Source organism: Triturus cristatus, chromosome 6, assembly GCF_964204655.1.
Source record: "Triturus cristatus chromosome 6, aTriCri1.1, whole genome shotgun sequence".
Taxonomy (NCBI): domain Eukaryota; kingdom Metazoa; phylum Chordata; class Amphibia; order Caudata; family Salamandridae; genus Triturus; species Triturus cristatus.
The window spans coordinates 299,183,589-299,197,239 of NC_140589.1; the positions used below are offsets into that span (position 1 = coordinate 299,183,589).

At 45.9% G+C, this 13,651-nt stretch overlaps 1 protein-coding gene across 2 annotated transcripts in view; it reads left to right on the plus strand.

Moving 5' to 3' along the window:
• Window positions 1-13,651, plus strand: part of NBAS (NBAS subunit of NRZ tethering complex) — a 2,067,161-nt gene that overhangs the window by 1,332,003 nt on the left and 721,507 nt on the right. For both annotated transcript variants that reach the window (XM_085610668.1, XM_085610669.1), the window contains one exon: window positions 5,491-5,825. In XM_085610668.1, the coding sequence (XP_085466794.1) occupies window positions 5,491-5,825 (335 nt within the window). The remainder of the gene's footprint in view (window positions 1-5,490; window positions 5,826-13,651) is intronic.

A 13,651-nucleotide genomic window follows, 5' to 3' on the forward strand; every position in this document is an offset into this window, starting at 1 on the left:
GGTTTACTCTAGTCTTTTCAAGAGGAAACAAATTGAAATCCATTTGTGCTCTGGTGAAAATCTGTAAACCTAGTATTTGACGTATTAGAGAAAAATAAATTGCGTTATTTTGACAGTAGGTCTCCACTTCATTCGAAGACAAACGTATGAATAAAAAAACATCCCTTATTGGCTTTGACAGAAACATTTCCCTTGCCTATTGTATGATTCAAGGCCTCAATAGGAAGGTTCTTAAATCGCTTTGATCTGAGTGGCCGAGAGGGGCTTAATTCTATTTGGCGAAGACAAACATATCATGTTTGCTTTGTCCTTCATTATGATGTTTGAGAGCTCGTGGTCTGGTTCTGAGAAAATATCGTAGGACCATGTGAGGAAGGGTGAGAAAACCATCTCTTCCACAGAGTGGGGAAACTTCACACCTTAGACGTGTGGAAAAATTGCTTATTAACAAATAAAAGCATAATTAAGAAATGTTCACATACTGTCACGCCTGGTTCTCAAATCTTTCAAAATGAAATAAATATTTTTTTAAGTGAGTTTGTATATTTATTATAAACAACAATTAAAAGACTTGAACCATAAAAGGGCATGCCGACTCCTGAATCTTGAATAAAAATAAGCATTGGCAAAGCCTCGCATCTGAGAGCTTTTGGCTTTGGCAGTGTTCTGTAGTCTTGCTGTACAGCAGCACAGATGCTTTGCAGTATGACTAAAATTAATTTAAGAAAGGACTATCACACAGTCAGAGCTAATAAGCTTTTTTTTTTTCAAAAGTGTATTAATGCATCATAGACTTGTTTATGCCTAATTTGTAGCCATGCTACATAGCAGCTATGCTGCTATACAGCTTGATCTTAGCTACAGATCATTGCCAACGTTGGAAATGTCCATGTTGTACAGCATGAACTAAAGGCAATTGGAGAGCTGATAGTCTCAAATGCTAGATCTACTATCTTTGCCAATGTTTGTTAGATTTCGGCACAACACCGCTGTGATTCTGAGCAAATCACTTAATCTGCCCATGCTTAAAAAGAGAAAACAATTGACAGGTGGCAAAAACTCCTTTCACTTAAAGAAAGCAATTGTGCACGTGTCTTAAAGAAAATACATTTGGAAGCAGATAACCTGTTTTGTCACAATAAAAGAAGATAACACCTATGGTTAAAATAAACATGCATTTCAAAGGAGAATAGTTGTAACATCTAGATAAAATGTTCACAGGCTTCAGGACTGAACAAAGTTGTAGGCTTTATTGAGACACCCTATCCACAGCCAGGGCAAAGCAGCTCTCTGTTGGCAAACTCAAGGCTTTTTCTCGTTCGAATCTAAGCATTCTAGAACACTATTTACAGAGAAGAAGAGTGATGCCAATACAGGTGAAGTAGAGGAAATAGGGAAAACCAATATGAATTTTCAACAGATTCTACACATCTTCCTCCATATGGAATAACAGCAAACTGAGAACACAACACACACTAGTCAATAGGTGAGAATAAAAACTATGAAGCTCATGCCTACTCATTTGGGGACATAATATGTCTAAAATAGTAGAGGACATGATGTGCAGTCACTGGATCTATGGCCACTTAATCTACGTCTCACATATTTAGAACTGCACTCACGACCTTCAATCACACTTGGTGTATCACCTGGAACTTTTTCCCCATCTGCGTCCACCACTCCAGTATAATTTGTCTCTCTACCCGGGTTCCAAATTTTGCCATCTTTGGCTTTAACCGTGCTGCGGAACAATTTCACCACTTTCAAAGGTTTGGTGAACTTGGACCATGTGGTATTACCTGAAGGGCCATAAACTTCGCTAATCTCAAACCGTCCCATCTACTACTCTAATATTTCTTAGACACATCATATGCTTTTTTGCGTCTCCTCTGTAAACTCAGCTCTCTGAGTCTCCAAGAATGCTGGGTGTCCACACTTACCTCTCTTTTTGCCACTTAATCACCCCAATAACAAGGTTGGAGTTTGGTCTCCTGCCCCTAAATAAATGAAATAGTGTTTTGCTGGTCACCTGTTGTGGAGTCAATTGATAAGCAATGTGATGCTCCATTACCTCATCTCTCCACTACAATTCATTGCTTTTTGACAATCGTATTAACTACCTTAGTGATTTAATAAATCTCTAAACGCCATTGGTTTTGGGATGATACAATGCACACTTGCAATGATCTATCTCTTTAGCCAATAGATAATTCAAAATCTCAATAAAGCAAAATTGAACACCATAGACTGCGGAGAATAAGTTCAGGAAAGCTTCCGTCGCAAATATCTCGTCCAAAGATTTGATAACACTCTTGGTAATAATGTCACCAACACATTTTATCTCAGGCTACTTTGAGAAAGATCTATTAGCATCATCACAAAGGGAAAGTTTACTTCACCAGTAAGAGGACCCACAATATCCATGGCAACTTCTTTCCATGGTCCACTCGGAAGTTGTTGGGAGTGCATGGGTGGATTCCTAGTAATCAATACTTAATCACAGCCGCAACACAGATAACACTTTTTTATCATCCTCTCAACTTGAATGTCCATTCCCGGCCACCAGAAGTCCATTCTGAGTCTCTCTTTTGTCTTACAAATGCTAAAATGTACCTCAAGTGCCAGCTTTATCAGTCTTTCATTTAACACTACAGAATAAATTCGTTTCATACCTCCAAACAAACACCCTTCAACAACAGGAAACTCCTCCCTCACCTTCTAAAATGTTCTCAAACTTTCCCAAGCACACCACCACGTTTCCACCCATTGCTCGTAATGTATCTTACATCCTTCAAAATTTGATCTCCATCTAATTCCCTTTTCCATTCTTCTTCTGAGACAAACTTCGTGTCAGTAATGACACAAATGCATGCATTGTCCATCGTCGTGTTATGTTGCTATAGAACTCAACATACCTAACAAAGAACTCAGCTCCTCTTTGTTCTGAGGCATAGACATGTTCACTGTAGATTTAGCTAATTCCTTTTTTAGCTCAATGCCTTCTTACATAATACGGTGTCCCAAATAATCTCTTTGCAACCAAATTTTCCTTTTTGTTTCTTGACCGTCAACCCAAATCCTAGAAACTTCTCCAAAACCATTTTCACTCTCATCACATTGTCTCATTTCACATCCACAAACAATGACATCTTTCTGATAGTAAAATACCCCGGGTATGAATGCTGACAATAACGACTTGGACCTCTGGAACACTGAGGACTCTTTGACAATAATCCAAAGGGCATGCACTTGAACTTAATGAACCCATAGGTGTAATAAGGGCCGTTAAGTCTTGTGAGTCTGGCTAGATTGAAGTAGGGGAAATCAGTGCCCACTACCACTGCCTTGTTAAGTGTGTGTGGCACAGTAAAACATAGCTACAAATGACAAGTTTCTACAAGGACAAGAAGAAAAATAGTAGTACCTCAGTCATAGAGCCATCAGTGGTAGGACAGCAATCAGTACTTAGTCCATGCTGCAGTCAAAAGAAGAGGAAGTGAAGCCACCACGCGCTGGCCAATTAGATGAAAACAAATAAGAGTAACAATAAAGCCACTGAATGCTAAACAACGGGCAGGCTGCAAGCCCATTGTTGTATACAATATCTCTCGCAAGCAGAGATCCAAAAAAGAGGCCTCTTGAGAGGACAGAATATGCTGGCCAACAAAGTGTTTTGCAAGAGAGCCAATTGAGAAATGATGGCATGGTTAAAGTTCTGGGCAGGACCACTAACGAATAAATGTCATTTCTGCAAACCAGATTTGACTACTCAATTTAATGGTAAAAAATTATCTGCTGTATGTTGATAGATGTCATAGGGTCGAGGCCCCACTAGTCATAGAAGACTACAGGGTCTCTCCCTTCTATTCATTGCTGTAGGCATGTGACACAAAAAAGCATTCAAACTGCTGCTAGTCAGAGACCACTGATATGTGCCAAAATAATAGGATTTACCAACTGGAAGTGGTAACCTCGACTAAAAAAGAAGGAATTTGTTAATTGTGGGAACAAATTACTTTTTTGCCCATGTGTGAAGGTTGGTGTGTTAAAGCCTACCCCACACTGGCCTAAACAAAATAGGGTCCATGAAAGTCTGTGAGCTTTTTTGGAGAAAGCAGAATTCTTACGAGGGAAGGACGAGTGCGACATTAGTAAAAGACCAAGACGTTTAAAGCGTTTGTCACAGAATTTTTTTAACATTTTTTTTTTTATAATTTCTTTTTGAATACAGGTTCATCTTTTCACAACATGGTTACATAACATGATATTGCTGTTCCATTCACACTTCTCCAAACAATTGAGTCATCCGATTTAGCTACTTAAGTACTTCAATTGTTAACACAGTGAACTGCTTAAATCATTCTAGCCCCCAATCTGATCAACTAGAGACTATTGTCGACTCACTCGGGGGTGGGGTACAAATATTCCCTCTATATGTGTTCCATTTTCTCCATACGCGTTCCCATTTCTTCGGGCACCCCCGATGTATATATGCCGCCCTTTCTACCACCAATGCTTTGTCCATACCCCCACGCCATTCTCGGTATGTCGGAACCAATTGCGCCCCCCAGTGTTTAGCTACGTTGCATTTAGCAAACATGATACCTAGCGTCGTCCAGTCTTGCACCGCATGATTGAGGTCGGTTGGCTCCCATATATTTAAGAGACATCTTTTGGGTTCAGGGGTGACCGTCACTCCACAAACTTGTGTGATTGTGCGCATAATTGTTTCCCTGTAGTGCATTATTGTAGGGCATTCCCTCAACGTATGATAGAAGGTGCCAAGTGCCACATACTGTCATACACAGAATTGATTATCTGTCTTCCCTATTTTATGCAGGGTGTGTCTTATGTAATAAATACGATGGAGTATCTTCAACTGGTCTAATCTTAATTTTGAGGACATTGCCACGGTCCGGGGGGGGGAAAGGGCCTCTTGCCAATCTGACTCGTCTAGTTCCCCAACCTCTACCTGCCATTTCTCATGGAGCACTTTAGTTGGGTCCGGCTAGTTATTAATAATTTTACGGTACGTTAGGGAAATGGCTGTCTTGTCCATCTGCTCTGTTAGTAGTCTATCCTCTAATGGGGATGCCTCTGGGCGTACTGTACCCGCTGGAATGGCTTTTGTGAGTGGATGCCTAATTTGGAATGATCTAAACCGCTCTGTCACAGAATTTATTGTTGAATGCTTGGCCATGTTTGCCTTTGCCATTTTTATTTTTTTTAAACCTTTAACACTCTTGCTATGATTTAAAGAGAACTCTGGCATGTAATGGAAGGTATTGTACTTTGAGTTTGAGTATATTATGTGAATAAGGGTCGTTTTTTACTTGTTAAATGCCATAAAGTTATAAATATTTTTTAAAGTTGCACTTACTGAAATAGTTGCATGTAGAGTCGTCAAATTATCGAAGAATTCTCAGTGTGCTCCTACCAATGATGTGTTTACTGGATGTATTGACGTTGTATAATTATTTCCTCCTTTAGGACTGAATTATAAAAAACTAACCGATGAAAACGTGAGTCCTCTTGCGGCACTGGAGCCAGTCCTTACGAGTCAGAATGTGCTTTCCATTTCCAAGCTTGCCACTAAAATCCCAGAGAGGGATGGGCGCATGCTGACTCCCAGCTCAGTGCATGCCACCTGGCTACAGAAACTCTTCTGGAACGGGGATCCACAGCTGCTTAAGAAGACCCCTCAGTCAGGGCCTGACTGGTCACAAGCTTATGATATCTGTGCGAAGTACTTTGACCGTCTGCTTCCAGGAGACATGGTCGCGTTTCTGGATGAGATTACATTTTCTGAAACAGCTGTCAACAAGGTAATGGAAGTATACAAGCCATCAGCTAAAACAACATGCTGTCGAGTGAATATTTATGTGGTTTGAAACAAAAAAGAAAGTGGGTATTTAAAGAGCTCCTTTGTTAAGTAGTTTTTTGAACAACTACATACTACTGAGGATTTATTGTCACTGCTTTGAGTTTGTATCTTGGAACTGACTGAAGATGTCTTGCACCAGACAGGTGGGTAGATAAAATGTTTTTTTGTGTGTTGTTTCTTTCGTCTGCAGTCAAGGACAAGAATGATGACTTCTCTTTGGCTTAAATGGTACCCAATACTAGCTTTGGGTGAAAGAGCATCATTGGGACACAGATGAAGAGGAAGTTGAACATGGATCTTTACTTCCACTCCACTGAGTCATATAGTCCAGTTTATTTGACTGTCTCTTACTAAGAGAAGTGAAGTCCCTATCATTTTCTAACACAAAGGAGGAAAGATACTCTCCAGAAAACAACTCTCCCTTACGTTAAGGCACCACAATATAGTCCTAATTAATAAGAACCGCATAAGCAAGAAACTACATACATATGAAAAGTATCACAATGCAATTTATTAAAAGGTCAACAAATTCACTCTCAGCCACTGTGTATTTAGGTAAAAGCCTTTCTCTCCCTCCTATAATAGGTTACAATCTGAGTATCGTTGACTTTTAATCATTCTCATAAAAATGAAATAAGAGCTATGCTATATATAATATAGTCACATGAACTAACCCGGAAATTCGTTGGAGCAGGGAGGCCGTAGGAGTTCTATCTGACTGTATCCGAAGGCGACCTTCGTCAACCCAGGTACCAGAGCGCTAATTGATAGAGCGCATATATACACAAGTCCAAGGGGGAAATTTAAGAGAAGAACCAAGTTTGGGCCATCAAATCTGAGTTCATGAAGTTATGAAGAGAACAATTCAATAAACTCCAATCCACCGGTTTAGAAGAAACTGCAACGGTGGCTCTAACGAAGTAAAGTACGCATTACTAGTGCAAAAGACCAAGATATATATGGTGACTGGAAATATCAGAAACAGCACACTAATTCTTATTCAGATAAGAAAGAACCTTTAAAGATAGAAAGATTTAAGTATAAAGTTGTTGTCCTGAAGAAGGTGCTAAATGTAAGAAGTCACCGAAACGCTGCGTCGACCGTTTTTTTAAACAACTCTACTGACCAGATTAAAAATATCTTCATAATTGTATTGTTTTTAACATGTACATTGATGTAATGCATTGATTTTATGGTTTTAATAATTGCATTGACTGTATTATATATAGCATAGCTCTTTTTTCATTTTATGAGAATGATTAAAAGTCAATGATACTCAGATTGTAACCTATTATAGGAGGGAGAGAAAGGCTTTTACCTAAATACACAGTGGCTGAGAGTGAGTTTGTTGACCTTTTAATAAATTGCATTGTGATACTTTTCATATGTATGTAGTTTCTTGCTTATGCGGTTCTTATTAATTAGGACTATATTGTGGTGCCTTAACGTAAGGGAGAGTTGTTTTCTGGAGAGTATCTTTCCTCCTTTGTGTTAGAAAACGATAGGGACTTCACTTCTCTTAGTAGTATTACTCTTACCCCGTCCCTTTGCTCAGCAGTAGGGTTACTCCCTCTTTGTTTGGAAGTTTTACTGTCTCTTTGCCACTATTTAATCCAGTTCCCCAACTTAAGACCACCGCGAGATTGTCACTCTTTCCTCCAATTGTACCAAAGGCCTTGTAGAAATCCAACCAAGTAGGACATATTAACTGATGTTCCTTTATCTAAGGGAGAGACTGACTGCATTTCATAAGTGCCTCTACTTTATGAATTGCCTCAAGGCATCTGTTGTCCAAGTTGGGAGACTAGATTCTGGCAGTGTCTAGGTTAGGTAAGTTCTGAGTCACATTGGCATACACATCTATTAGATGAGCCAGGTATAGCCTGTGCCTGTCGCATAGTGCCAAGAATAACCTTTGCCACACTGCTTATTGTTCCTTTTCTTTTTTTTTAATTTTTTTTATTTTTTATTAGAAACCTTTATTACACGATAAAATACATACAAGGGCCTACAACCACCGAGGCCGGCCGCTATAGAGCCCGAGGGCCCGCAATGCAACGCCACACATTCAAATGAACCAGAGGCAGAGCTCCCGGCAGTTCGTGAGCACATGCAACAGGCCGTGGCCATAGGCCAAGAGCAATCTGAAAAAACAGTTTCATTTTCTATTAAATACAAAACACACTCAAGGCAATGAGAGTCCGAAATAGCAGCGTGCTCTTCCCAGGACGGGGAACAACGTACAGTGTCCAAAGCAGTTCTTGACTGGAAGCGGTAGTGGGGGGCAACGGGAAGACAAAGCATGGAACACACCTCACACAATCCCGCAGAATGTGTGGCTAGGGGGACAAAGCAATATCGACCTCTAATGGCAGAGGCGGGGTGCAGATACGCCCACGATATAAATTCCATGGACCCCATACCTTAGTCCATTTCCCTGGCTTGCCTCTCGCCACATACACTGTCTTTTCCCTAAACATACACCAGTCCATATTCTCCTTCCATACCGCGATCGTGGGCGGCCTCGGTGAGCCCCACAGCTGTGCAATGTTACGCTTAGCCACCATGTACCCCAAAGTCACCCACTGCGTCTGTGCCGCATTATAATCATTCGGTTCCCAGACATTCAACAAACACCTCCTAGCCTCTGGCAACAGAGCAACGTGCGTGACCTCCTCCATTACGGTGTGGATACCGTTCCAAAATCGCACAACCTCCGAACATTCCCATAAGATATGAAGAAAGGTACCCGGCAGGCCACATCCACGCTTACACAGTCCATCCCTCGAGTAACCCATACGCAGCAAACCGGGCCCCGTGACATACACTCTATGAAGGATCTTCAGCTGTACGAATCGTAAGCGGGCCGGGATCGCCACCTCCTTCGGGGAGGCCACCTCCGATACCCAGTCCTCATCGTCCAGTTCCAAGCCATCGCCCGTCCATGCCTCCCGCAGACGGAGCAGCAAGTCCGCGCGATCATTAATGAGTTTTTTTATAAATCATAGAAATAGTGCTGTCGGGCACATAGCCATCCAACCCTCTATCCTCCAGCGGGGAATACTCGGGGATAGCAGCAACGTACGGAAAAACCGAACACAGCGCATGGTAGACTTGTGCATACCGGAAGTACTCTCTATCATTTAATTTGTATTCAGTTTTAAGCATTTTAAACGTTTTGAAAGACCCCTTCGCCCAAAGATCACCCACCTTACATATACCAATCATATCCCATTTCTCAAAGCCTTTCGATCTCCACAAACAGCCCAGCCGCCCGGAGGCATACAACGGCGTCGCCCGAGTTAGGCGATCCCTCCACCCCATCGCAGCACTCACCGCGTGCCACACACGTACCGCAACCTGCGTGGGTCCTGTCAACCGCGTATCCGGGGTCACCGAGTACAGCGCCCTATTATAATCCCCACCCGGGAGCAGAAATGTATCGATCTCGAAGGCCGGATTCAAGGCAGGACCGTATATCCCGTGGTTCACCGCCGCCAACTGAGACGCCCAATAGTATCGTTTAATATCGGGGAGGGCGACCCCCCCATCGTACCAAGGGAGCGTCAACTTGGCGAGAGCGATCCGCGGCCACCCGTCCCAAAACAGTTGGCGCTGAAGACCCTCCACCTCCCGGAAATAACGGGCTGGCACGACATCTAGAGTATTTTGCAAAGCATACAAGAAGCGAGGTAGCGACATCATTTTAAACAATGCCGCCCGTCCGAGCGGCGAGAGCGGAAGTCGTCGCCACCTCGCAACGTCTGCCTTCAATCGCTGGAGGGGAGGGAGAAGGTTTCGCTCATAGCGGACCGCGGGATCCAGAGAGATAAAGATTCCCAAATATTTGAACCCCAGTGTAGCAATCTGGATAGGGCAATCCCGTGGCAGGAGGGGGGCCTCGCCCGAGAGGACGTAAACACACGACTTGGCCCAGTTGATGACCAGGCCAGAGTTGCGACCAAAGGAATTCAGTACATCCACCAATACAATTAGCGACTGTCGGGGAGAGGTGAGATACAGAAGGATGTCATCCGCGTAAAGGGAGACATGGTCTTCAAACTCCGGCGTCCAACTAATGCCTCGCAACGACGGCTCCCAACGCAACCAGGCGGCGAGAGGCTCCAAAGAAAGTGCAAAGAGAAGGGGTGATAACGGACATCCCTGCCGCGTACCTCTCCCCAGTGCGAAGGGAGCCGACACCCTACCATTCACCACCACCTGAGCCAGTGGGTCAGCATATAGTAATTTTACCCAACCAATAAAGTCAGGGCCGAACCCAAATTTCGTCAACACGGCCCAAATATACGGCCACTCCAAAGTGTCGAACGCCATAGTAGCATCTAAAGATGCCAAGATGGCCGGCTCACGTATAAACTCCGCTCTAGCAAGCACGCCGTGCAACCGCCTCAAATTCAGAGCGGTATTCCGATGGGGTATGAAACCGGACTGATCCTGATGAATCAAGTCACCCACGACCCGAACCAGCCGATTAGCCAATACCTTAGCCAGAATTTTGGGTTCTGCGTTCAACAGCGAAATGGGCCTATAGGAGGCGCAGCGATCTCGCGGCTTCCCCTCTTTGTGTATCACAACTATGTTGGCGAGGCGTTGGTCAGGGGGGAGGAAGCCCGCCGCGCGTGCCGCGAAAAACATGTCCCGAAGATACGGCGCTATCTTATCGGGACGCAACTTATATAGTTCGATGGGAAGACCATTAGGACCCACAGCCTTACCAGATGCGATCGAGCGAGTGGCCAGAGCGATCTCATCTGACGACAACTTCGCCTCCATCAATATTGCATCAGCCTCCGATAGGGTTGGCAATGCAATGTCTCTAAGCAACAGATGAGAATCCTCCTCCGAACGCACAGAAACCGGAGAGTATACCCCGCGGAAATAATCCGCGAAGCAGTCAACGATCTCCACCGGGTCAGTCACACGCACTCCATCCATTCTCTTCACAACGGGCACCACGCTGCTCGCTCTCCAACCAAGCAATCAACTTTCCGGCCTTATCCCCCACATCATACAGTCGTCCTTGCTGCTCTCTACTCATCCCTTTAGCGGCTTCCGTAACTAGCGCTCTATAATCTGATTGTTTGAGGCTGAGAACGTGCAATTTCTCAGCAGTAACTCCCCGCTCCAAGTCCTCCTCCATTTCAGCTATTTCAGTTTCCAGGCGAACCACCTCTGCTCTCTCGCACCTCTTAGCATGGGAGATAAGGGACAAGGCCTGCCCCCTGATCACCGCTTTATAAGCCTCCCATAGGGAGACGGCCGACGACACCGACCCCACATTATCATTGAAGTAGTGATCAGTGGACTTGACCAGTTCCGCGCGGATCTTAGGGTTACGTAGATACCAGGGGCTAATGGGTGCTACTCTCCCCTCTGCCCCAGGGACAACCTTCAGTTGCAACCATATAGGGGAATGGTCAGAAATACCTCGGGCTAAATGACGCACCTCCCCAATCATCCCAGCTTGGATCGCCGGCATAAGCATGTAATCAAGTCTCGAGAGACTCCCATGGGCCCCCGAGTGAAAGGTATATTGCGCCTGTCCCGGGTGCATCAATCTCCAGCAATCTACAAGTCCCAAAGTGTCCAAAAAGCCACCCAACCAGGCCTGAGCCCTAGGGAGATCCCTGGGGGGGTGACGGTCCTCCAACCCGGAGACAACAGCATTAAAGTCACCCCCCAACACCAGAACCCCCCCAGGGAGTCCCAAGACCAGACGCCCCAAATCAGCAAATGTAGCCGTCTGTAACCCCGGAGGCACATACACAGCAACGAGCGAAACAGTCCTACCCTCCCATCTCCCCACCAGTGCCACATAGCGCCCCCTATCATCGTGAAGCACCTCGTCCACCTCCAATGGGAGAGAGGCCCTAACCAAAATGCCTACTCCCCTAGAGCCAGAAGTGAAACCAGAGTGAGCGGCAAGGCGATAGCCCCTCCTATTTAGGGCATGGAAGGAGTTCCCAATCAAATGTGTCTCCTGCAGGAAAACAATGTCGGGCGAGATCCGTTTCAAAAACTGCAACACCACCCCGCGCTTGATCCTGTCCCCCAGTCCATTCACATTCCACGAAAGGATTCTCAATCCCCTACCCCCCATCCCACTCCCGTGCATGATACCCACATCCCGGAAAGCACAACCCGGACAAGTCAGCAGAGAACTTCACATTGCCTTGCGAAACAAACAAACAATCCCCAACAACCCCCCTCCCCCACAATCCCCAAACCACAACTCCCCCCTCCCTGCACCCCTGCTTGAGCCCAAACAGCCCCCCCAACTCGCAGTGTGCCTGTCGCCCTAACATATACCACAAAAAAAACCCCAGAAGGAGGAAAGGACCCCAATAAGCTCCCCACAACCCCCAGGCATTTGGAGGGCATATTGTGCCAAACTAGGGTCCAGTTGAGCCAAGGTACAAAACGTCACCAGTCCAGTCCATCACCAGGAACCAAGTGCTAGTCCTGCTCCACCAAATCCTCTCCGCCATCCGACTGTCTCGATCCTGTCCCCGAGGCAGGGCATCCAACCAGTCTCCAACCGCCTCCGGCCGGTCGAAAAAGTGTGAGCGACCCCGGAACTCAACCCGCAGCCAAGCCGGGAATAACATCGCATATTTCAGCTCCATGTCCCTCAAGCGCCGTTTGACGCCCAAAAATCCCAGCCGTTGTTTTTGGACCGCTTGCGTGAAGTCCGGGTAAAAGCTGACATTAGAGTTCTCAAACTTCAGCGGCCCGGCCACCCTCGACGCCTGAAGGATAGCATCCCTATCCCAAAAGTTAAAGAGTCGGGCGATTATAGGCCGCGGGGGAGCACCCACTTTGGGCGCACCACCCGGAATCCTGTGGGCCCGCTCCACCGCAAAGAACTTGCTCAGTCCCTTGGGCGCGAGACGATTGGTCACCAGATCCTCCACAAAAAGATCCGCAGCAGATTCCTCCGATCTTTCCGGCACTCCAATGATACGAACATTGTTCCGTCTAGCCCTGCCTTCGGAGTCCTCAAGTCGACGGTCCGTCAGGTCACTGGCTAGCCGCAACCTATGGACCTCCGTCTGCAGGGCGGCCACGTCCACAGTTAGGCTCGACGCCGCTTGAGTCAAGGAGTCGACCCGCTCGTTAGTTTTGGACAGGTCTGCCCTGACCAAATTCACATCGATCAGGACCGCGTCCAATTTATGAGCCAGGGTATCAAACTGCTGACCCACAGCGGTCTTCATCTCCTCAATGGCGCCCATGACGTCCAGCAAAGTCAATTCTGACGATGGGCCTGAGACCTCTTTAGACCTCTCAGGCGAGTTATGCGAGCCACTAGGGGATCCCTTTGCCTGCGCATAACGATCCATGTTATTGACCTGTGTATAGGCACCCCTCCGGGTTGACTTGGGTTTCGACTTGTCTCCGTCTAGTCTCGCCGCCATCGTCCGGAGGCCACCAAGGTTGGCACCCGCCCGCACCAGGAAAAAGGGACCAGGTAGCTAATTCAATTGAACACAGCCGTCGCCAACAGTAAGCCCATGTATAGTCCGAGAGTCAGGCCAGACACTCCGCCGTCCGCGCCCCTCTGAAACACCAAAGTCTCTCAGCCGATATCAGAAAACAAGCTTGAAAACGAAAGTGAAAGTGCGGGGTCCGTGGCAGGTCAAGCCTAGCCAGCCGCTGTTGTTCACTTCGTACCCGGGCACTTCACCAGCTCGAGATCGGGACCAAGGCAAGAGCAGGCCGCAAACTTCGGAGTGCAACCATTCC